This window comes from Anser anser (assembly GCF_964211835.1).
Source record: "Anser anser genome assembly, chromosome: 21".
Lineage (NCBI taxonomy): Eukaryota > Metazoa > Chordata > Aves > Anseriformes > Anatidae > Anser > Anser anser.
In genome coordinates, this window is record NC_139742.1 from 7,591,312 (window position 1) to 7,614,279 (window position 22,968).

The 22,968-nt window shown below is 52.4% G+C and overlaps 1 protein-coding gene across 4 annotated transcripts in view; it reads left to right on the top strand.

Moving 5' to 3' along the window:
• ABL1 (ABL proto-oncogene 1, non-receptor tyrosine kinase) overlaps positions 1–22,968 on the top strand; it is a 75,260-nt gene that overhangs the window by 30,391 nt on the left and 21,901 nt on the right. For 3 of the 4 annotated variants that reach the window (XM_083806921.1, XM_083806922.1, XM_083806924.1), the window contains 2 exons: positions 21,100–21,273; positions 22,011–22,306. In XM_083806921.1, coding sequence (XP_083663047.1) covers positions 21,100–21,273; positions 22,011–22,306 — 470 coding nt within the window. Of the gene's footprint in view, positions 1–12,351; positions 13,040–21,099; positions 21,274–22,010; positions 22,307–22,968 lie in introns of those variants that run through there. The other variant, XM_083806923.1, reaches the window with a different exon arrangement.

The following is a 22,968-nucleotide window of genomic DNA, read 5'->3' on the forward strand; positions in this document are numbered from 1 at the left end:
AGCGAGCCACCCGGGGCAGGGTGTGGAGCTGGAAGGGGGTGGTAAGCTGGCTCTGCTCGCCATTGTACTCAGGATTTTGGTATTCAGGGAATCTCCATGAATTCCTCATTGATATGTGTGTTTTGGTATGTTAATGAATAACTTATTGGGAGGGACAGGAAGGCAGGCGGGGGGCAGCCTCTCGGTTTGGCCCCCGTTCCTCCTTTCTCCTCGGCGTTTTCAGCTCTCTGTGCTTGGGGCCGCTTTGTGCAGCGCTCCAGCCCGTGCTGGGGTTGCTCTTGGGCCATTTCGTCTGTCCTGAGAAGACCAGATCCCGTCAGGGAACCCCACTGGGGTCTGCCAACACGTGTGCGGATCTCAGCGGGGTTACGGGCGGTGGTGGAAGCGCTCGCTGCCCTGGTGTGCCCAGCGCAGGGAGGCTGCCCGTTAACGCGCCCTGTTCTCTTCGCATCCATCCCACTGATAAACAGAAGGGATGTGGGATACCTCCTTCCTTCAGGCCTAATGTTGATTCAGATGAGGTCATTTCAGGGGTTAGATTTGCTGTTCTTAAAATGGTTTTGGTTCCTGTTACGGGTGGAATGATCCAAGCCTGTTACGGTGCTGTTGGTGGGTTTATTTGACAACTTCCTGTGGTGCTAACCATTATTGTATTTGAGGTCCTCAAAACCATAGATGAGTTTATGATATATTTCTGGAGGGAAAAAGCATCCATATGGAGGCGTCACAGTGAAGTCAAAGATACCATTTTGGGCTTCATAAATTCTCTGATGGATCCCTAAAACACGTGCTTTGAAATGGAGAGCCCATTTTGCTTGTTTACAAGGCATCCTGTTTAACAAAGCAGACTGAAGCTGTTCCTCCCAGTAGAGATACCAGAAAGTAGCAGAACAACCAGCCCTGAAGAATTTCCCCTCCGCACAGGGCAGACCACCTGTAACGCAACTGCGGCTGCTGCGCTTTCAGCTGAGCCAGACCAAGCGAGGTGCGTCCGAGGCAGCCGCCCCTTGCAGGTACGGTTGGCCTCTAGAGGGACATCTCCAAAAATAAAAGAACCGGTTTCTGGAGAGCCAAGAACGGAGAAAAATGAGAAAGCCTGGCTTTGCCTGTTGGGGTTTGCTGAGCGGGGCAGCTCGGTGTCTGGGCATCCTTGGGAACGCCACCAGGGAGACTTGGCACTGGGTTACCTCACTGAGTGCTCAGCATGAACGGTCCCATCTTTCCTGCTGGCCTTGGCTGCTCTGCAAAACTAAACCAAAAACCTTCTTGCTCCCAGGGTTTGCCTCACTGTGGGTAGCTTATTGCAAGCTGCTGGCCGCTGAACGTCTGCAAGAGGATCCTCTCTAGGCTTGCAGTTCCCCCATATTTGCTAATTTGCTCCGAATATACGCCCCTTCCCCGAGTCCGCTTCCAGTGGGTTGTTTGTTGATCTATGTATTCTGCACATACAGACTGTTCCGTTTCTTTATCATCGGGAATATAAAAACGTTTTGGGACTGTAATGTACAACTTCCAGCGTAATAGTTCAGCTCTCTCGCTGTAGCTATTACATTCAGCCGTGAGAGCTTCATTAGTTCATTGTGATTGAAGAGTGCTCTGTTCCTCAGCGATGCTTATGCAAATTAATGGCTCACATCCTTACAATTGAATTTAAATATCTATAAAATTTTAGAGTTAGGCAAGTAATTGCACTGCACTCTTGCAACTTCTGTGAAAGTTTTTTTTTTTGCATCTGAGGCCATATTTCAAACCTGTGACCTCATTCCCATAAAGCAAAGCTATTTCATTACATCATAGCTGTGCAATTTGACTTCTGATAGCTGATATTTGCATTTATGTTGGATCCATTAAATACTTGTCTGCTTAAAAAGCTGCCAGGCATGAAACACATTGGCTCATAAATGCTTAAAAAAATATATATTAAGAAACCCACAACTGGTATTCTTTTGGCCTTCTTGCTGGCAGTTTTGCTGAAAACAAATGAATTGTAGTTTTCACTTCCATCATCGCCATCTGCTTGGTTTCCAGAAAAAATGATTAATGATTTTTTGCCTTTGCAGCTGCAATATTTTATTAAAGTCTGACTTCACTAGTGATACATACGGAAATATTTCTGCCGTTAACTGGCGTTTATCAAGCCCGCAGCAGGTGACTAAGGCCATACTCAGATGCGGGCACTCTCCTGCGGGATCTTTGCAGGGTCCCCTTTGCGCAGTGAGAGCAGGTCACAGTTTGCAGTGGCCAAAGAAATGCCCGAGGAGCTTCGTGTCCAAGATCTCCTGCCATTTCTCTTGCTTCGGGGCGCCGTGGTTTCCGTGTTGCTCCCATTCAAGCTGGGCTTCAGATACACTGGATGAGAGGTGTGTGGCCCCTTTGGGGCAGGAGGGGATCACTCTGTGTTGAAATGGTACAAGGTGCCCGTTTGCAAGCTTCGTGTAAATGCTGAATATTTTAGCTTAATGTTTGTTATCCTTAGCAATAGCCAACCATCCCCGAGCCCTCCTGCACTCCAGCACTAACATCCCCTGCTGCAGCGGGCTAAAACACATCTTTTATCACTTTATAACTCTAAATCACCCCTTTTTTTTTTTTTTTTTTTCCTTCCCCGAACCTCTTCTGTCACCTACCTCTCGCCAGCAAATCTTGTGAAAACAACATCCCTTGTGATTCAGCTCCGCTGGCTGTCTGGCACCGGGCTGACGCAGTGCTGGGGAGGACCCCTCCCACGCGCCCCGCGCCAGGGACGATTGCCTAACCCCGCTGCGAGCGGGATGCTCAGCGATGGGCTCAGCAAGCCTTCCTCCCATCAGCAAGCCTTCCTCCCACCATAAAGCCTTCCTCCTGGCACGCTGGAGAAGGTGATGCTGAGGCTGACAGCAGAATTTTCTTGGCCCCGGAGCAGCGGAGTTAAATTCCTTCCTCAACCATAGCCTCTTCGTACCCCCTCCGTGCACCCAATTATCCAGATTAAAGAAGAAAACAAAAAGGGATGATAGCCCAAATTTTGTGAAATGGCTATTTTTGTACGTTGAGCCTCAGATGGCGTTTGACCCTTCATACAGATGGTTTCACTTAATGTATTTTGTTTAAACAATCTCTGTTCCTGGAAGTGGTTTCAGAAGAGGCCGTTCCTCGTTGCTGCTCGTGTTTGCTTTTTCTCGTGATATTACAAGAAGCTCGAAAAGAGCAAATTCAGAGAAGGGCGGCATTCAGCGCTAACAAGCGGTCATATATCCCAATTAATAGACTGTAATTGTGTTGACTCATTGCAGCTTTCAAGGCTGAAGTGGAGTGGGGCGTTTTTGTCATCGTGCTGTAGAGCTCACTTCATCTCTGGGAGTCCCAGTACATTTACGTGGAACAGCTCATCATCTGAGAGAGCTCCTGGTTCCTCTTGGGACAGGCTTCTTGGTGTTCCGACACACGAAAACCTTCCCTTTTTCTTGGGTACAAATGAAGTGTTTCTGTGTGAGGGAGGTAAAATATCCGTTATCCTTGGACCTTTTCACGTTTGTTGTGATTTCGGCATGTGCAGACTTCTCGCAGGTAGCGCAGGATGCCTCGTCGACGTTGAACATGCCCGGCACGAGCTGTGAAAAGCCGAGAAGCCTGCCTCGAGTTCAGCTCAGCAGTTTTTAGCCTGTCCTCCAGCTGCCACAAGGCGTCTTTGAAACCAGAGCACGGGGGCGCTGTGCAAGAGGAGTAAGCCAAAGGTGGTTTATAAGCTGGAGGTGGTGCAGCGGGTGTATGGCTGAGCTTTCACGTGGTCGCTGAGCCTCCCGCCGGGGGATCTCAAGGCCCGATTAGCGGTCAGCTTGTCCGGCAGCCTGGTGACCTGAAAATCTCGTACACTGGAACGAAGTGGGGGCACAAGCACGGCACCAGGTTGGTCGACTGCTATGGGAGCAGCCTGAAGAAGAGCTGGGAATAAAGCTGTGGTGTCTCTGCTCCATAAGTGTGTGTTTAAGCTGAGTGCTTAATTTGCCCTTCATTTATTTTCCTAAAATATTTTCCATCTTAAAAGCCAGATCAAGTCTGAGGGCTTGACACTGAGCAAACGGGAACCAGGCTATTATCAGCTCTTTCCGAAACGACAACCTGATAATCCTCCCAGTGCCTTTGTGACATCCTTTTTATAACACTCCAGGTGTAATTACAAGATGAGAGCTCACATAATCTGTGGGGCTTTTCCTCTGCGCTTTCGCTCGATCTGATAACCGGTATGCTACACGGCTTGACATCCTTCTGCGTTACCTCTCTCGAGTGCAGCAGTGGCTTTGTATTCCCCTTGACTCCGGGGCTGCAGGAGATTTCTGGGCTGTTTCTTTCTCCAAACCTTCCTCTGCTTTGAGATTAATTTTAAAACGGGTACTGCTGGCACCCTAACTAAGGTACACGGTGGAGGGAGGTATTAGGGAACACAGCAGCTCTTTCACTCTCCGAAAATCCTCTGGCCACGTTCCAGGAGGGAGACTTGCACAGACTGAGCTGAACCAAGAGAAGGGAGGAAATGGGGACGCAATGACCCACCGAAAACCAGAGGGCTTTCTCCCTGGATTTTCCTACCTCTTGTCAGCTCAATCCATAGCTTTCCGTGTCCTTTAACAGTGCGTGGTGTAGGCTGCTCCTGGTTGTTCCCTTATTTTGGAGGGTTTAATCGTTACTGTTGTCATAACGTGATCCAGTGTATCTCAAGTTGGCTGTGCAGGCAGAGGAACTTCTGTGGGCAGTCTGAATGTGCTGTGGCCAGTGAAGTGAAGTCTGAGATTTCCACGCTAAATGTCAGGTATCATCCAAGTAACCCCAATTTAGAGATCAGTCTCCATCTGGGAAAGTGAAATGGAGGCGTGTCTGTTGTATCCTACCTGGGCAATAGGTGATATTTTCCATTCCTCTTGTAAGATGCTGGGAGAGAGACGCAGCTGGAGAAGATGCTGGACATTGTTTATTTTTACTGGGAGCATTTCACGGCTTTTCCTTCACAGAGAAAACAAGAAGAAGATAATATCCATAAGAACATGTACGAGAGGTGCTCACCGCCTGCAGAAGTAGCATGCGGTTTACCTGACTCACGCCCCCGACGCCAACCTGAGCAGGCACAGCGGGGAGCTCGAGCAACTCCCTGCTGGAGCATCGCCTCTGTTGCAGCACTGTTGTGTCCGGGTAGCCATCAGCAATGGCAGAATTTGAGGCTTTGCCATCCCACACTCGCTCTGGGGCATGTGCACTTCCTGAGGCTGGCTGCCGTGCTCCCGTTTCAGGTGGAAGCAGCTCTCTGTGCTCAGTGCCTCTGGTCCGTTCGATGGCGTTTGACCGATTCCTGGAACGCATCGATACGTTGCCCACGCCCACATTCACGTTTATTTCCTTTGGAGCTGTTTGTAGATCTTTCTTCGGGAAAGGTCAGCAAAGTTAAACTGTTCATATGACTCAGTACTCATCGCTACAGATAATTTTCTTGGTGTTTTCAATCAACAGCTCTCCTGGCCCCTTTGGGACCCAGCGCCATCATTTCTATGGCTAGGCAGTGAGGAACACTCAAATTCTTGAACGGGCTACCTACCGCACGCGAGCACTGGTGCCAGCAAAAGGGGGATGATGGTATTGTACGGCAGGTATTGTACTTTGGTGGTGGTGCTGGTTGCTTGTAATCATTTGCGTAGGTCTTCAAAAACCTACTTTTGTCTCTGTAAATGATGAAGCAATGAAGTTGAGCCTCAAGCACCGGCTGCGGCAGCTGTAGGGCGGGTGTGAAGCAGGGTCGGAAGCTCATAGGATGCTGACTGTTGCTATACACCCGTGCTCGCGCACTTTTCTTTATTTTCTGTCTGGTATGCGGGCAGACAGGATCTACAATCTTTCTTCATGCCAACAGCAGTAAACCTCAGACCACATGTAATATATCTGCCCTGCGAATGGCTCTGATTAATGACAGACAGGTAGGGTGAAGGGAAAGGAGCTTTGGGTTTCTCAAAATACACGGAGGCGCAGAGTGTGGGGTTACCGGGATCGGTAGCACAGGTTTCTTCTTTTACACCATCTTTTATTACTTTCTTGTATAATTCTTTTGCCTGAAAACGCAGAAAATGTGGAGGCATTCCACAGCCTCATACCATGTTTTAACTGAAAATGTAAATATGACAAGTATTGTATTATACACGTACCAAGAAAACCCGTTCTGAAAGGATTTAATTTAAAAACTTCTTCCCTGATTAGTTCTGCATCAGGTTTTGGTTTTGTGTTAATGGTGCAACCTAGAGGGACCGCTACCTCGGTCTTCCAAACCAGTTCAAACCCCGGGAAGGTTCTGCGCTTGGGCTGTGTCCCGTTACGCTAAGCAGGAAAATGGGTGCCTCTTTCTGCACCCTGCCTGCTCCTGGACCGGGACGGAGATGAGGGAGATGGATGTGTCCGCCTCCACCTCTGCTGCTCTCCAAGGGCAGCTGGCTGGGACCAGGAGGGAGATGTGTCCGCCTCTTCAGAGGCACGACTGTTCAGGATTAGACCCCTGGAGAAGCACCAGCCTGGCCATCGGACCGATGTCGGGCTCCCAGTAAGGTACTTTGCTCCCCAGGCATTACTTGACATCTTCTCCCATTTGAAAACCACGCTGTGCTCCACTCAAAGCATCGATGGACGGAAGGTTTTGAATATTGGCCGGACACGCTCGGGACAGGTTGATGTTCCTGATTTGCACGACAGGATCTGGATCGCAGGAAGGCGTGCGTGTTTGCGGCCCCGTTCGGCTGCCACGGAGCTAATGCTGGCGGAGTATCGCCGCCTCCGCGTTCCCCCTAATCCCTGCTGGGGCTGAGGCAGCGCTGGTTCGCAATACTTGTTTTCTTTTCCTCTTCTCCCCTTCCACCCCCTCCTCACGTGTAATCTGATCTCCCAGGCCTGGTCTTCTGCTTTGGCAGATTTTTCGCCTCTCGAGTGGAAGGAATTAACTGCTTGCTTTCTGTTCGGGAACAAGGCGGGTTTTACTGGTCCTCCTGGCTTTTCGGGTGGACATGCTCAGCCGTGCACAGGATAACCCACGAGGTCAGCACCTCTGAACCCCCTGGCGCACCCTGGTTTTCACTTTTCATTCACATCTCCTTGCCTTTTCAGTAAAACAACACGGAAATGCTCCCACTCAAGTTCTGAGTCAGTGTTGGGCAAAGAAACGTTTCTAAAAATCTGGTTTCTGACACTTTGGAAGTATGCATCTCCTCTGATTGTGTCCTGGCTCCTCCGGTCTGGCAGCAAACACCGAACTTCAGCAGGATCCCTAAGCTGGTGTGACTCTACCTAGCGCTCAAACTCTCGCTCCCCACTCCACCTCTCACAATTTTAATAAATTGGCTGGGCAAGGAGAGTTCAGCACTCAGGGTAAGGTGGAGTCAGTGTTATTTTGTGTCTTTAAGGTAAGCCTCTATCTGTTTTTTCCAGATCTGGAAGTTGCAAGATGCCTCTTTCTTTTTCTTTGCCTGCAGATGTTTCAAAAAGCTCTTAATGGAAGAGGCCAAAAGCTTGTTCAGTGATTTATAAAGAGTCCCTTCGGGCTTGGATGAGCCTTGCAGGCAAGGGCTGGTAACACAGGCAGCTCAGTGGAGCTCACAGCCCATCTTGCTTTTTTACCTGGGTACCAGGAGGACGGGCCAGCGCTGCAGGAGCTCAGTAGGACCTTTTGCCTTGTTACTACCTTAAAAGAAGGATTCTGCCCCGTTGCTGGAGAGGAATCTCAAACAGTCGAACATCCCACCTCTGTAATCCCACCGCTCTTCGGCCGAGTCCTTCGGTTGTGAAGATTGCAAATAGCAAACATCTGTTAAATCAAGGAGGAACAAACCCCAACAAATGCACATGCCGTATTGCAAAATCGTTTGTTTTTCTCTCGAGGTCTCCAGGGGCCTTCTGGTAACCTGCCTTTGTTGTTGTTTCTTGCCTCGCAGTCCAAGTGCCACAAGTGTTAATATTTCATGGCGTGTGCAGGTAGCATCTGGGCTCTTGCTGGGCCGCTCACAGCGTGCGAGATGCTGTCTGAAGGAAGGAAAACACTCTGCCCTCAGGTGCTGGCTGCCCTTTACTCAAATCCACGTGTGATTGTCTTGGCTTTTTTGGGGGGCTGGAGGCAAAATGCCTAGTGTAGAGGGAGCAGAAAAGTATCGGAGTTGTAGTTAAGAGGCTCTTGTTTCTAATGTGCTATTCTGACTAGCAGCTGTCCATGCTGTTGTGAACAAGGCAGCTGAATTTTGAGAAGAGCTTAAGATGGAAAGGTAAAATAAGGGGCTCCATAAGTGTTTGTGCATGAACCACGAAAGGCAGAGATGCTGCACGAAGGCAGGAAGCAAGCAGGCGATGGCAGCGTCAGCAGAGTGCACCTGAAATAGGACAGTGCTGGAGAAATTCACACCACTGAAGGCACGAAGGTCCATGTGGGCAGAGCAGAAAACCACTTGGGCCCCCTGTCTGGGTCTGCCTGTTACTGGTGCTGCTGGCCTGACTGGTGCCTGCCGATCTCCGAAGTCAGCAGCAGCCAGAGGTCCTTCAGTATCCCACTCACTTGGGCTTTCTCCTTAGGTACGTGGACACACTTGGAAAGTTTTAGCGGGCTAACACAGCCCCTCTGTGTGCAAACAGACACGGCCAAGGACTGTTCCCACCCTCCGCCCGTTCCGCGGCAGGTATTGCTAACAGGCCGGGGAGGTAATCGCTTTTTTGTGCAGCACCGCCGCAGCTCAGTAAGCGGCGAATGGACGAGCGCCCTGCAGGACTTGTTTCCTCGTGGAGGCGTCAGTAGCTGCAAGGAGGCAGCGAGCAGTTCCTGGGGCTGAGAGGTGACCAACTCTAGAGAAGTCGTCTAAACCTGAGGTGGCTTTTATGGGCCACCGTAAAAATGAGGATGTACGCCCTGCTCTAACCACCAGCCTCTGGCTCCCAGCTTGCAGCATGCTGCGGCGGGGCTCTCCCTGCTTACCAGGCACAATGCACTGCAGGGCCAAGGAGGCAGGCTTTAGTAGCCAGGATTTTAGATCCTGCTAGTCCCCTCGATCGGTATCTTCCAGAAGGCTTGGCACATCCTGTCTGAGAGTAGACGGAGAATTTTAATGGTGGAAGATCTGAGAACCCAGAGGAAAATCAGAATCTGTCAGGCAGAGCCGGCCCAGCCCCCGGGAGAAGAGGCAATATTGCGTTTGCTGTCAGATCAAAGCCCAGCTTTGTTACAGCTGTGTCTGCAGCACATGCTGTGTCACTCGTAGATTTCAACATAGGTTTCTTTGATCGCTTTCATGTACACGTATATTTGCGATCAGGTAATGGTGTTAGATGTGTTGTGCCACCGCCTGAAAGATTTCATCAGAGAGCGCTGCAGTATGGCACGGACCTGCTCCTAACCAGAGAGATGGTGACCTGTGGGTGCCCAAAATCCTGAGTAACCCTAGTGCTTAAGAAGGAAAATGCATCTTATAAATGACGTGATTGGATGTATGGAGCAACAAAAAGAGACAGCAAAGTGCTGTACAGCCTGTGTTGAGCTCCCTAACACCGTGGGGAAATCCTCAGCTGCATTTACAGAGGAGCAAGATGAGGCACGGGTGACCCGTAATGGTAAGCAAGAACCTGCTCTTTTGCTGGGGCACTCCTTCACTGCTTTGCTTTACCCACTATTTTGTGCTTGCCTCTGTTTCAGGACAAAAAAAGTCCCTTGAAGGTACCTATGAAAAAATCCCCAGTGTTTGGGGCTTCAAACTGTTACCTTTCTGGCTTCGGAAGGGGGTTTTAAATTTAAGCTCTGCTTTTAAACGGGTGACGAGCAGTCAAGCTGTTTTTAATGGTATCGCAACAAAATTCACTCCAGTTGTCTGAACAGGGTGGGATCATGCCAAAACTCACTTTCTGCTCACGGAGCCCAGTCCTTTCACTGCGGCTGTCGTGCATGTGCATGTGATTGCTCTCTTGGAAAGAGCTGTCCTGAAATTTTGGGTAGCTTTAAGGACGTGAAGAATAAAATAGCCGTCCGCAAGAAGACGCTCAGACGTGGAGGCAGTCGGTTAAGGAGGTTATGCTCTTGTAGGAGCCTGAACAATAAAGGCTAGCGGCGTACTGGATGGCATCAGCAGGAGCATAGCCAGCAGGTCGAGGGGAGTGATCGTCGAGCAGGACAGAGGGTGACAAAGCAGAGCAGGTCATCCCCGAGCAGACGATGCCCAGGGCAGGGCAGGGCAGGGCTTGACACCGTTTTCTCATGGGTGCCGGGCAGCCAGACGTGGAGCAGCGTTTACAGCTTGCAGCGCTGGGTAGGTACGAACATCGAGGTGTGGCGTGCTGCAGGCATGGTTAAACTTTACCTGGCAAGGGCCAGGAGCAGCCTGGTGTAGCCCTCAAGCTAGCCGTGCTCTGAGCGGGAGGCTGACCTGGAGACCTTCTGAGGCCAGTCCCAACCAAAATTGTTTTGCCGTTGCAACAGCGGCTGAGTGAGAGGTTGCATCAGTCTCTCTGCAGTCCAAATGTCTGCACGCTTTTCATGACTGACTTTATCCGAAGATGCGTATATGACAGACATGAAAGGGATTAATAGATGTCAGCCATAAGAGTAGCAGCACTTGTGTGACACCACCAATGTGGCTTTTATTTCTGTATCGCCAGCTAATTTCCTAGCATGCGCTAACTGAGGAGTGTTTGCTCCAAAGCGTTTCCAGTCCAGCTTGCCATGACACACATGAAGAACTGCTGAAGGATGAAGTTTGTAGCAGAGGGACCACACAGGCCTGTCTGCATGGAAAAATAAAGGGAATTAATTTAAGGGTTTATCTACAGAGGAAGTTATCCCAGGAAAGCTCTTTGTGTTTAACTCCCTGAGTGGATGCGGTTCTCCTGCAGCGAGGTTCTTCTGCAAGCGAGTTAATTTAACTTGAACCGAGGCATTCTTCGTCTGGAATAAGAACCCCAGGGGTTCATCGGGAATGTAATCCGCCTTAATTCTGCCGGCACTCATTGTAGTAACCTTAATCAGAGCAGTCGGGGGGCGGCCTTTGTGCTTCCAGGGGAACTGAACGGGAATTTCGCGTTCCTACAGCTGCAGTCGAACAAGGCAGGGCAGGGATGCTCGTCACGTGGAGAGAAGTTGCGTGCAAGATGCCTGGTCTGCTCTTCAAATCTTACTTCATCCCGGTTCCCTAAACATGACACTGGGCCTGAGCACGTGATGGCTGAGCGCCTCCTGCCATTTACGTAACCTTTCTCCTCCAAATCTGCCTTGTTTTTTGTTTTGGTTTGGTTTTGTTCCGCACAAGCTCTTGGTTGCAGCATCTTCTGAAGTTGGGTGGGCAGGGAACAAGCAGGAGGTGTCGGTTTCTTTTGAAACACGCTGCCATGAAAGAGAAAGAAATCCTTTAGAAGCAGAGGGAGGAAGGCAGGGCACGGGGAGAGCTGCGGCCCTGCCTCTGTAACGCACTGCTGGCTGCCAGGGGGGGTCCAGGCACGTAGCCTCACCTCTGTTTGGGCTGTCTGAATTTGAGGAAACTCAAGTTCTCTCTCTTTTCTGGCTTGTCAAAGGGGGATATCCATGCCCGTCTGCTTTAGGAAGAAGGGTGAAACCACTTGGAATATTGTGTTGTCCTCACCGTAAACATTTCTCTGCTAGAAATGATGCTGCTTGTGGTATTTTTGAAAACAAAAAGGGCAAATGTTATTATTGCTGTTCAGTGTGGCATGAGCTGAGGGCTGACGGTTCCTTTCCAGGATCAGAAGAGTGAAGCAAAGCAACGCTGCAAAACGGTGCCTGTGGACTCTGAGGGTCTGCTGCTCTGAGGCAGGGTCCCCATACGCTGGAAGCACCCGGTTTCCCCTCAAGTATGAAACGGTTGAAAATTTTGGAGGGCAAAAGAGCACGAGCTCGTCAGTAACCTTGCCGAAACAAACCGTCAGAGGTGAAGGGAAGCCTTCAGGGACAAAACGGAGGATGTGTCCTTCGAGGATGTGTCGCTTTGTCGGTCCCGTGGGCAGCTCCGCAGGTGGCTCCGGAGGCGGCCTGGGCCCTCGGAGCTCTGCTCCCCTGGGCACCCCGAGCTCGGGGCAGCAAACGGGGATGTTTTAGCATGAAGGTGCAGCTGTGTATGTGCCCAGATGTCCGTCTGCGTTACAAGCGGTGATATAAAGCACAGGCAGGTACAGAATGGACATAGATCGGCCTGGGGGGGGGTCCAGGCTGGACGTTAGGAAGGATTTCTTTCCTGCGAAAGCGGTCGGACACGGGACGAGGGTGCTTGGTGCTTGGCGCCCGGTCGGCCTCGAGGATCCTCGAGGGTGCCTCCCACCCGTCCGTTTAGCGGAAAAGCCACGGCTGCTTTAGCGAGGAGGCGCGATAACGCCAGGACACGCTGGGGTGGGAAACGCTTCCAGAAGCAGGCAGCGGGAAGTCTCGGGAAACCCGCGGGAGGCCGGCCGCAGGTGCCGCCGCGGAGGCCGGGGGGGGGGGCTCCTCTCCGGCCTCGCTCCCCGCACGAAGCCTCCCCCGCGAGGCGTCGGCGCCTTCCCGTCGCGACTGTCGCGACAGCGGCCGGGCTCGGGGCGTGCTGCGGCAGGAGGAGGGTTAAGGGGCGGGGCGGGGCTCGGCAGCCGCCGGCGGGGAGGCTGGGGCGCGGAGGCGGCGAGGGGGCCCTTTGTTGGCGGCCTCGGGCGACTTTTTGGGGCGATTTTGGGCAGCTTCGGGGAAAGCTCGGGCGCTCCCCTCCCAGCCCGTCCCGCTGGAGGAGGCCAGGAGCAGGGAAGATGGCTGGAGGAGGCTGCCCGAGGGGGGAGAGGCCGGCCCCCGGGGCTTTCCTCCGCCAGGGCTCGTCCTTGTGAGGGTGCGGAGCGCGGAGGGTCCGCAGCCTTCTCCTGCCGGGCTCCGTGGGGAGGGAGAGGACCTCAAAGGGTGGGGGGGGTGGGGGGGGGAAGGGAGACCGGACAGCCGAGGCCAAACTCTGACAAATGAAAATGTTGGAGATCTGCTTGAAACTGGTGGGCTGCAAGTCGAAGAAGGGGCTCTCCTCCTCCTCCAGCTGCTACTTGGAAGGTGAGCGGGGCGCCGGGGCGCAGCTGGGGGCCAAGGGGGGCGTTTGGGGGAGATTTGGGGGTTTTGGGGGGGGATTGGGGGGGATTGGGGGCTTTTGGGGGAGTTGAGGGGGGTTTTGGGGAGCTGGGAGAGCCCGCTCGTGCCGTGGGGTGCGTGCGTGTGCGTGTGTTGGCGACCAGGTGATTTTCATTAGGCGCCGTGTACAAAGGGAGCGCGGCTCTACCATTTATGGTTGTGAAATGTCAAGTGGTCTCCGAGCCGACCCAGCAAACAACGCCATCGCGGCAGGCCCGGGCTTTATTTTTGCCCCCAGAAGGCTCCAGCTTCTGTCGGGAGCGAGAGGAGGGTGGGAGAGCGACTCCGGGCGAAGGTGGAAAACCCCTCGGCGCCCGTCTGCTCGCTCCCCGCGTGCGTCGCCGCGCGGGCCGGGAGCTCCTGGCCGCCCCTTTCCGCTCGCTTTTCGCGGACGGTCCTGCAGCCGTCCTCGCGTGATCGCTTTCAAAATCGCGGGCTTGAGTCACCCCCTTTGTAGGAATTGACATCGGAGTTGACGCGGGTGGCTAACCGAAGGCCTTGCTGATAGAGGCACCAGGGAGCGCATCTTGAGGCCCCCTTGCTTTGCCCCTGCTGGGCTGAGGGACCCCAAAAAAGTCCCCCCAAATCCCAGTGGGGGCTCGGGACCCTCTCCCGAAGCAGCCAGCAGCACTTTGTCCCGGTGACCAGGGGGCTCGGCCGGGCCCCCCAGCACCAGGGGAGCGCAGCCCTGGGCTGTGCCCGGGCGGGCGATGCATTCTTGGGCTTCTTTGTGTCGCTGGATGTTACTTCAGTAAAAATAATCCGCGTGCCAGGAGTACTTTGCTAACTCATCAAATCAGAGGGGAGAAACGCCACCACCTGATGCGGCGCGGCCTATGGCGAGCGGCTCTTGCTCAACTCTCGAATATTCAGCGGAGAAATGTTCCTCGGAAATTCATAGGTCAGGAATCCCAAAAACTACATACAAACGGCTTCTCGGGACAAACGGAGCCGGAGGAATGCCGCATGGAGGCCGCGTTCATCGGCCGCCCTTGGTGGCTCCGAATAGTTTTCTGCTGTCTAAAACCAAGGGACGGTTGCCAGAGAGGAGTTTTTTTTTTTCCACTCTCGGTCCTTTACGCCCCTAATCCCACTCACTTAAAGTTTCAGAAACTTCACGGTGGGCGGACGCGTGCCCTTCCCTACGGGACCGGGTTCCTCGGTGAGCTTTTGGGCCTGCGAGCGGCGTGTGGGTGCCGTGCAGCGCTGGTACCGCCGCGCCGGGGCCGGCTGCGTGCGCAGCAGGGCTGGGCCGCGCTGGGCCCCCTTCCCGAGCAGCTGCATCTCTCAGCGCGGCCCTTGGAGGATAGGCAGAGCGGTTCGGGGCCTCCCGTCCCTGCAGAAGCGAATGCTGGGGGATGATGTTACAGGGGTGTTGCCCTGGCTGTTTTTTGCAAGTCTTCTCTTTTCGTACGCGGGGCAGGCACTGCCCCCTCCCCACTGAGCAGCGCGGTTGCATAATGGGATTAGAGCACAGCTCGCTTCGCTCCGGCCGGGCAGTGTCGAGTTATCAGCGTGATCAGGCAGTAAATACTGCGCGATTTTCACCTTCAGCTTCGCTGGGCCTGTGGCTATGTATTTATGTTTCACGACGGAGTGGGAAACGAGCACTGAAGGAACTTTTAAACAAACTTCTCTCGAAGTAGCTCAGCTCAGCACGGGGCAAAGCTGCAGCCAGCACCCGCGTTCGTGTGGAAGATGACCAAACACCACGACTGCGACCCTGATGTTTTTCCCTGCACTGCTGTGACAGCCGCCTGGGACAGCGGTAGTCCAGGCCCCACCACAAGCGAGTCTGATGGAAGCCGTGCAGGCCTACAGAGGCCCGAGGGGCAGACCCCAAGAGGGGACAGCCGCGTGTCGGGGCCACCAGCCACGTCCCCGAGCTGTGTGGGGCGGCCAGGCCGTTCTGCGCGCGGCCTGCCGTCGCGCCGGCGCTTCGGAAAAGGTTAAGGAGATCATGGCGATATCACTGAGGATTTAAGGCCGCTCGTGTTGTCTTAGCGGCGTGGGAAGCTGCTGAGGACATGAGAGGAGAACTTAAAGAGTTTCTTCCCCATGGTAGACTGTGAAACAGTAGAGAGAGCTGCTGAGGGGATGGAAGGACCGCTAGTGGCATGGAAAGCCAGCTGGAGCCTGGAGGATAGATTCAATTTTACCTAATTCGATTTCTTTTGGTTTTCATCTGCTAACAAAAATATGACAGCGTTTGATGAATAGCATGACTCCAACAATCAAATCTGTTTATAGTATTTTCAAACACACTTCTTGACGGTATTGTCTTGAGGTCGGGCTCTAAAATAGAGGTTAAAAATCTCCCTGCAGAGCTGATTCAGAGTCAGTTCGTGTAGGTATACGCACACGTCTTTGGACCAAGCAATCAGAACTGTTTCTTTTCGTGGCGGTCCTCTTCTGAAAGGCTTTTACACCCTCCTCTCTGCGGGAAGGAGGACTGATGGGTTGTGAAGCCCCCTCCGTGGAGGCCGGGGCCGCGTCCTGTCGCAGGGCGCTCGCCGTGCACAGCCGGGCTCGCCTGCCCGCTGGGAGGCTGCGCCGTGCGTCACTCCCGGGCTGCCCCGAGGCCCTGAGGATCGCCTGAACTCCAGCAGAAACCCTTTTCGAAGCAGTTACGTGATCGCTGAGATTCCACGTTGCTGTTTGAGCTGGCCATTTTTTGCTCTCACTTCTATCGGCGCTAGTAAATATTATTTTTAAATGTGAGAGATCTGAACTTCTGTCGTCTGCTTCCTCCTTTTCGCCTTTGCCAGACTGAATAATTCCTCCCTCACTTCACACCAAGAAAGGGTAAAGAGTGGAAGGGAAGAGGCACAGCAAACTGCTGCCAATCTGATCTGCAAACAGAACGTGTCCATGTCCCAAATAGGGGCTGAAATAGTCTCGCTGCCTTTTTGGGCTCGCTCTACCACTGAAGAGCAGAAACCTTGTTTAAAACCTGTCAGCATTCTCTGTGCAGCTGAAAACCGTTCTGGGGACACCGGTCGAGCCCTTTGTTTTCCAGCTGCAACCATTTCTGCCCTGCCAGCTGTCACACTGCCTGCGTGTCTTCTGTTTTCAGCGTGTCTCATTACACTTAGAGCAGACGAGCCCGGGGAGGAGCAGCAGCCCGTGGCCGTTGCCCGTTCCCAGAGGGCTTCTTTTGACACACTTGGGCACGTACTGGCCAGGTTCTGGTCTCCGCAGCACCAGGGACTCATCCTGCTCCTGGAGCAGCTGGGAGCAGCGTTCAGCCCCGCGGTCAGTCTGCTGGGAGGCACGAGTGCGTGCAGTAGGTGCTGCTGCCTGCCAGGGAGAGCCTGCTGCTTGTTTCCTCCCTTCCTCGGCTGTTTTCCCCTCTTGGCCTCTCATCTGCCATCACTCAGTAGAGTTCTTGCTTTTAAATACGTTTCTGGCTCTGTAATGGCTTGCTCCAGTGGTTCTTGCCTGTCCCATCCTTATTAAAAATGTGGCTGATGGTGCTTGTTACCATTTCCCATGGGTCCTGGTGAGGGAAGTATTATCATTTCATATGAGGAACCAGAGCTGTCTTCAGACCTAAAACTGATCATCCATGGACACGTTCATCTTCCCCTAATGCTCTGGAGCTGCTTAGTGAAATGGGGAAATAAATCTCCCTGATTCTTCCTTGGTGTTTTCTCTCCCCAGGGCTCCAAAATGGGCAAACCTCACTGCTTCTGCTCTGTGAGCAAGGAAACCAAACAACAAAAAAAGAAAAGTAAAGTTTTCAGAAATACGCAAGCATTGTTTGAAATTCAGGTGGATCTAGCTACTCTTTGCTCTTCCTCTCCCAGACATTACAACCTCAGGTTGGGCAGCAGCTTAGTAGCAGATTTGGGAATAAAACCTAAATTTCTGCCAGATCCGCTGTTCCCCTTTATACATCTGCAACCGCGATTAGCTGGAGAAAGATGGTATTTACCCTGTCACTGAGCGGTTATAAATGGAATATACTCAGCAAATAAACTCCAGTGGAACCTGCAGGATCATATAAGAGTGAACTTTCAAAAAAGAAAAAAAAAAAAAAGGCAAGATGACAGAATAATATTAGACAAGATAAAACACTGCACTGACAGCGAGGGGCTCTTTGTGCCTGGGCAGCAGAGCAGGAGCCCTTTGCAATACCGAGCTCCAGCGTGAGCCTGGGGTAGGGTGCGGGTGCGGGACGGGCTGAGCGTGACCTCCCTGGAGGGGACGGGTCTGGAATCCAGCACAAAACCTTCCTTTTTTTTTTTTTTGGAGGGATCTGCTTTGCAGAGCTTTTTGTAAATCCGTATCCCATCAGGCACGGAGGAGCTGTCAGCGGCCGCTGAGGAAATCACCGGGACGGAGGCAGCTCCTCCACCACGTGTGCGCAGGGCCGGGAACACCGGGCGGACGAAATCTGCACAGCTCTGCTCGGTTCATCGGCCTTCCTTCCAGGGACGAGGAGGGCAGGGGGAACGCAGGCAGAGGGAAAGCTTGAGGCGGTACGTGCTGTACCTCCGGAGAGATCGCCGAGTGTGTTCTGCGCTCCCTCGCTCTGGAAACCTTGTGGAAAAAATGCCAGTGCAGTTTGTAAGCCCACAGGATGTTTGCTTTGTAGGGAGACAGGAGGTCTCTTCCCTCCCTCTGGACTGCCCCGCAGTCAGCTGCGGAGGAGCTGCTGGTAGTTCAGTGCTTTTGCCTCTCTTCCAACCCTTCGCTTAAATTTTTCAGGAAAGCTGCTTGCAGTGGTGTCGACCAGAATTGTTCACGTCTGAGGGCTTCTTACGCCCTAGCAGTGATTCATGACTTCGCATAAACAGTGATTAGCAGGAGATAGTTCCACTTAGGAAACCTTTTAGCGTACAAACATAAATACCTCCTGCTGCAAACTTAATTCAGGGGGAAAGGAAGGCATTCGCACAGCCAGTGCCTCAAAGTAAGAGCTCTCCTTGTCTCATTTCAAAGTCTGCTCTGATAACTGTGTGTCGTTTAGGTGGTGCTAGCGGAGATCTGAGTTACAGCGCTGCCTCTGGGACTCCTCTGGGTGCCACCCTGAGCACGGGGTGATCAAAGCAAGAAGCGAGAGCCGTGCAGGGAGCAGCAGAAGGGCAGGTGGACGCGGGGAAGGAGTCACGGTGATAAGCGAAGGAGTTAAGGCTCGCTCCTCACCCCGTCCCTGAGCCAGGACACCGTCCCGCGGGCCCAGCGGCCGGGCTGACTCACTGGGAGGAATCCGGCCCTTCGAAGGGCTTGGCAGCGCTGTGAAATTACAGTTAAGGGCAGTGGTAGGAGGTGAAGAAGCCGGAGTGTGTTGAAAATGACCCCCAGTATGTTTGGACAGGAACATCTGAGTCCTGCTCTGAAGGGCTGCAGCGTCTGGGCAGATTTCCTTGGGAAACTCTCAAAGAGGGACAAACGCTGTTGACAGCTGGCCGTACACAGCACCCAGAGGGACGTGTCCTGTCTGGTTCTCTTCCCTCGTGGTTTTGTGTCCCGGACCTGTTAATAGCCTCCCCTTGGGGCCCAGACCTTTAGAGGAGTGTTTTGTCATGGTCCATCGAGCGTCTGCTGCGCTCACGTCCCCACAGCTCTGCTCTCTTTATCTACACTCTTCTCCGTGCTGACCTGGGGCCCCATCCTTCCTTTCTCGTTGTCCTTTAATAACATCACCACCTTCCCTGCCACCTCCTGTGGCTTTGGGCTGCTGCCTTTTGGGGGTGCAAACCCTAAGCACGTGGTCAGGTCCCGGAGCCCGGCTGCACAGCGCCCTGCGTGTTCGCTGGGGCCCTCGCTTGGTTTCCCAGCGTCGCAAATTCTCCTCCGTTTATTTCACAGCCTTGCTCTTGCCAGCCGTTGGGTCTGCAGACGCTTATCACCGAATCGGTGGTTGTAGGAGTGCCATGGAGCCAAACCAGCCTTTCTGGACTTCCGTATGGCTGCTTGCGGGTGTTTTCAGCCTTGTCACAGGGTCTGACCCGGAGTGCGTGCACCTTGGCATCCGCGGAGCGCCAGCCCCCGGCACCGCTCCCCTCCCGCGCATGAGCCGTCCCTCGCCGGGCTGCGATCATCGCGCTGCAGCTGGAGGGGCGCCCGCCTTGGATTTCCTGCCTTCCTGTTGAATCAGGCCCCAGTGGGGGAGGCGTTTTCCTTCCTCCCGGAGGTTACGGCCGCCCCGCCGCCCTGCACATACGCGGGGCCGGAGCATCGCAGCGTCGCCGCTCCGCTTGCAGCCCCTCGCTGCCCGTCTGCTCCAGGGGTTTGCTGCCGATGGGACTCGCCCCCGAGTATCTCTGGTCATTGCAGTGCCCTATGCTCGATAGGGGAGCTTAATGGGCTTGGCAGGATCAAAGCGCTTCCATGGTAAAATGATTATAGCTCCATTTTTTCAGAAAGTAGATTTTCTGTCTCTTTTCTAACTGTCCCTCTCGAAGCAAACCCGGAGTGCCGAAGTGTACTCTCCTGCAGGAGACGGGAGGAGGAAGAGTGTAGAGGTGCTTTCAAAATAAAAACCCGACCATGCCACCACCTTTTCTGACTGTGGTATGACCACCGGAATCGTTTAGGAAGCGGTATTGCTTGGCTTCTCTGATTCACTATAAAAATATATCTCCCTGCTGATATGGTTTGGCCAGGAAAACAGGCCCAGCAGTGTGGTGTGCGCTTGGGTTTTTCCTGACTGCCCACTTACGTGGTCTCACCTTTTCCAAAGAACACACAGCGCTCGTGTTCATCGGGAAGCACCCGGGGGCCTTTTACCAGCAGCGACCTGACCACCACGGTGAGGACGCCAGGCTGTCTGCGGGGGAACACTGGCACTTTTACCACCAAAGCTCAGAAAATAACCAGATTTGTTATTGTTTGGAGTTCTTTTATTATTACTATATGTATAGCGTTCTTATACAGCATTTCCCCATTGTTATTTGGGCCTGTCCCAGCCCACGCTTGACTGCCAAAGGTTTTCTGGTGCTGCTTGTGGCAGCTCCTCGCTGCTTACTGCCAGGTTTGCAGACCAACCACGCTGTTACAGGGACGGTTTGCTGTGATGGCGTCTACATTGCAGCTCCTCGCTAGTTAGCGCTAAAAGCACGAAGGCAGAGCTTTCCTCCAGATGGAGGGCAACCCCTTACAAGAATAAATGAGGTTTGCATACTTTGTTACCCTGGGCTTGTTTCAGCACAGGCACCGCTTTGGTGGGGCAGCATGCGGGGCCGTCGCTGCCCCAAACTCCTGGTGGCACCCTGGTAATTCCCCGATGTACTTGGACTTGGCTATTATTTACTGAGTAGTACACCTAGCATGCCACAGAGTGCAAAAAGCTTTGTCGATTTGGCTTTTACTCACCTGTGAAAATCAGTTTTGGGGACTGTGTTTTTCTCGAGGCATCTCAAGCCTCCTAAAAACGTACAAAGCGCAGCGTGCGCTCTCGCCGGGCGCTGCTTTGGGGAGCAGCATGCAGGAGGGAGGCTGAAAAAAGGGCCAGCCTTCACTCAAGCAAGATGAGAAATGGTTTAAAACACTATAAACGACAGAAGTATGTACCCAACTCTGTACATCCCACGTCTTCACAATCTCATCCTGCCTGGCTCTCGGTGCTTCTTCGAGTTCTGGTGATTTCATTTATAGGATAATTAAGGGATTTACCTTTTAAAGGTCTTTGCTTTTGTTTTCAAATCTCCCCATTGCAGCAGCTGGGCAGGAGCCAAGGGATTTACGGAGCAGCAGGAGCAGCAGGCAGCCTACGTGAGCAGCATTTCCTGGAGGGAGGAGAGGGGCTTTCCCCGACCAGCAGGGAGCTTGAGCCTTCGGGAAGGGCTGCGGGGGCCCCGCAGCTCGCTGGCGAGGATGCTCTGTGTATGTGGCACCGTCTGCCTTTGTCCTCTGCCACATGAGGAGCACACATGTCAAGAAAATGAGAAAAATCACAGCGCGGGGGTTAACCAGCTGGCTTTTATCAGCAGAAATGAACCTCCTTTTTCCTCCCTCTCTCTCTCTCCCCTCTCCAGAAGCCCTTCAGAGGCCGGTAGTGTCAGATTTTGAGCCCCAGGGCCTGAGTGAAGCCGCCCGCTGGAACTCCAAGGAGAACCTCCTGTCCTGCCCCAGTGAAAATGACCCCCACCTCTTTGTTGCACTGTACGATTTTGTGGCGAGTGGGGACAACACTCTCAGCATAACTAAAGGTAAGGCAACTGGGCAGAACGGTACCGGGAGCATGTGAGAAGACATGGGATGGAAAGCCACTGGGGAACAACTGAGTTACACACTAAACACTATGGAATTTATTTATTTTTTTAACTGTGGGAATTCTTTTTAAACAAATAGAAATATTTCTTGAAGTCATAACCTTTTAAAAGGTTAAAAACTAGCTGAGTTTTTTTGCGTTGGCCAAGACTGTTTGTCAAAGCTAAGGTCTCCACTAGGAGCAAGATTTTGAGCTGAGAAATCAAACTAAGCTGACCCTAGAGGCTGGCCTCTACCGTTTTCATGGTTCTCCAAAATGCAGGCTTTCTTAGAAAAATAACCTTATACAGGTGGTGTTTTCTTGCTCAGTCCTTCTGTTCCTTATGCAACTCCAAGTTGCATCTATTTACTTTGCTAATCAAAACGATTTTTTACTGTTTATCCGTTCCTGTTGTAGTCAACTCAGTTCAAATAAAATTTGTTGGGATCTTCTCTCAGCTCAAGCAGTATCAGAACTGCTATGGAACTGCACGGGAATTTAACAAACTGTTGAAGCATTCGTGTCGCTTTATTTGGCTTCTGTGGTCCACTCAGGCTTAAAGCAATGCATGTGGTCACTGCTCGGTCAGGTACCTATTCTTACGGGAGATTATTTAATGATCCATAGGGCAGAAAGAACCCACCCTTTACTCCGCTCCCAGGTTTGCCATGTCTAAATATATTCTCTTGTCCTAAGGTGAAAAGCTCCGCGTCCTGGGCTACAATCACAATGGCGAATGGTGTGAGGCTCAAACAAAGAATGGACAAGGCTGGGTGCCCAGCAACTACATCACCCCAGTGAATAGTTTGGAGAAACACTCCTGGTATCATGGACCAGTGTCGCGTAACGCTGCCGAGTACCTTCTGAGCAGCGGCATCAACGGCAGCTTCCTCGTGCGGGAGAGCGAGAGCAGTCCAGGACAGAGATCTATTTCCCTGCGATACGAAGGAAGGGTGTACCACTACAGAATAAACACTGCATCCGACGGAAAGGTAGGCTGCGGGCTGTCCACACTGTTAATGAAAGCCTTGCTGGTGTACTCTGTCCGCTGAACGCACGAGGTCAAGTAGCAGCAATTGAGCTGTGCAGTTCCGAACCCCGATCGCAATGTTCAGCATCCGTCGTTACAATAAACTGTGACATTCCAACAAGGCTGTGACAGAACAAGCTTATTCCTTTAGCAAACTGGTGAGGTACAGTGCAGCTCAGTAGCGAACCACTAAGGTAGGAGACACTAGAGCTTACATCAGAGCTGGATGCAACAAATCTTGTCAGTAAGGTATTCTAACAGAGGATTTTCATTGCATGTGTTCTAAAGGTAACCTCTTGGACTGCCAAATCAGAAAAGTCTGTTGCTGATAGTCCTGTAAATATTAGGGACAGAATACCTTTTGAACTATTCTGCATTATTTTAAACTACTATTTTGATTTCTCTACAGCACTTCAAGGTGATTATTGAAAACGGGTAGGCACTTTCATTGTTGTTTGGGCCCCCTTTCTAGTGTCATCTTTTTTTTCCCTATATCTTTGTGTACTACAGCAGTGTTGCAATGCCTTGCTTGATGGATGCTGCAGAGAAATGTTAACATAAGCGTAGTTTTCCACAGATTTTCATTTGAATTTCATGGAAACATTTCTGCTGGCATTGGATTTC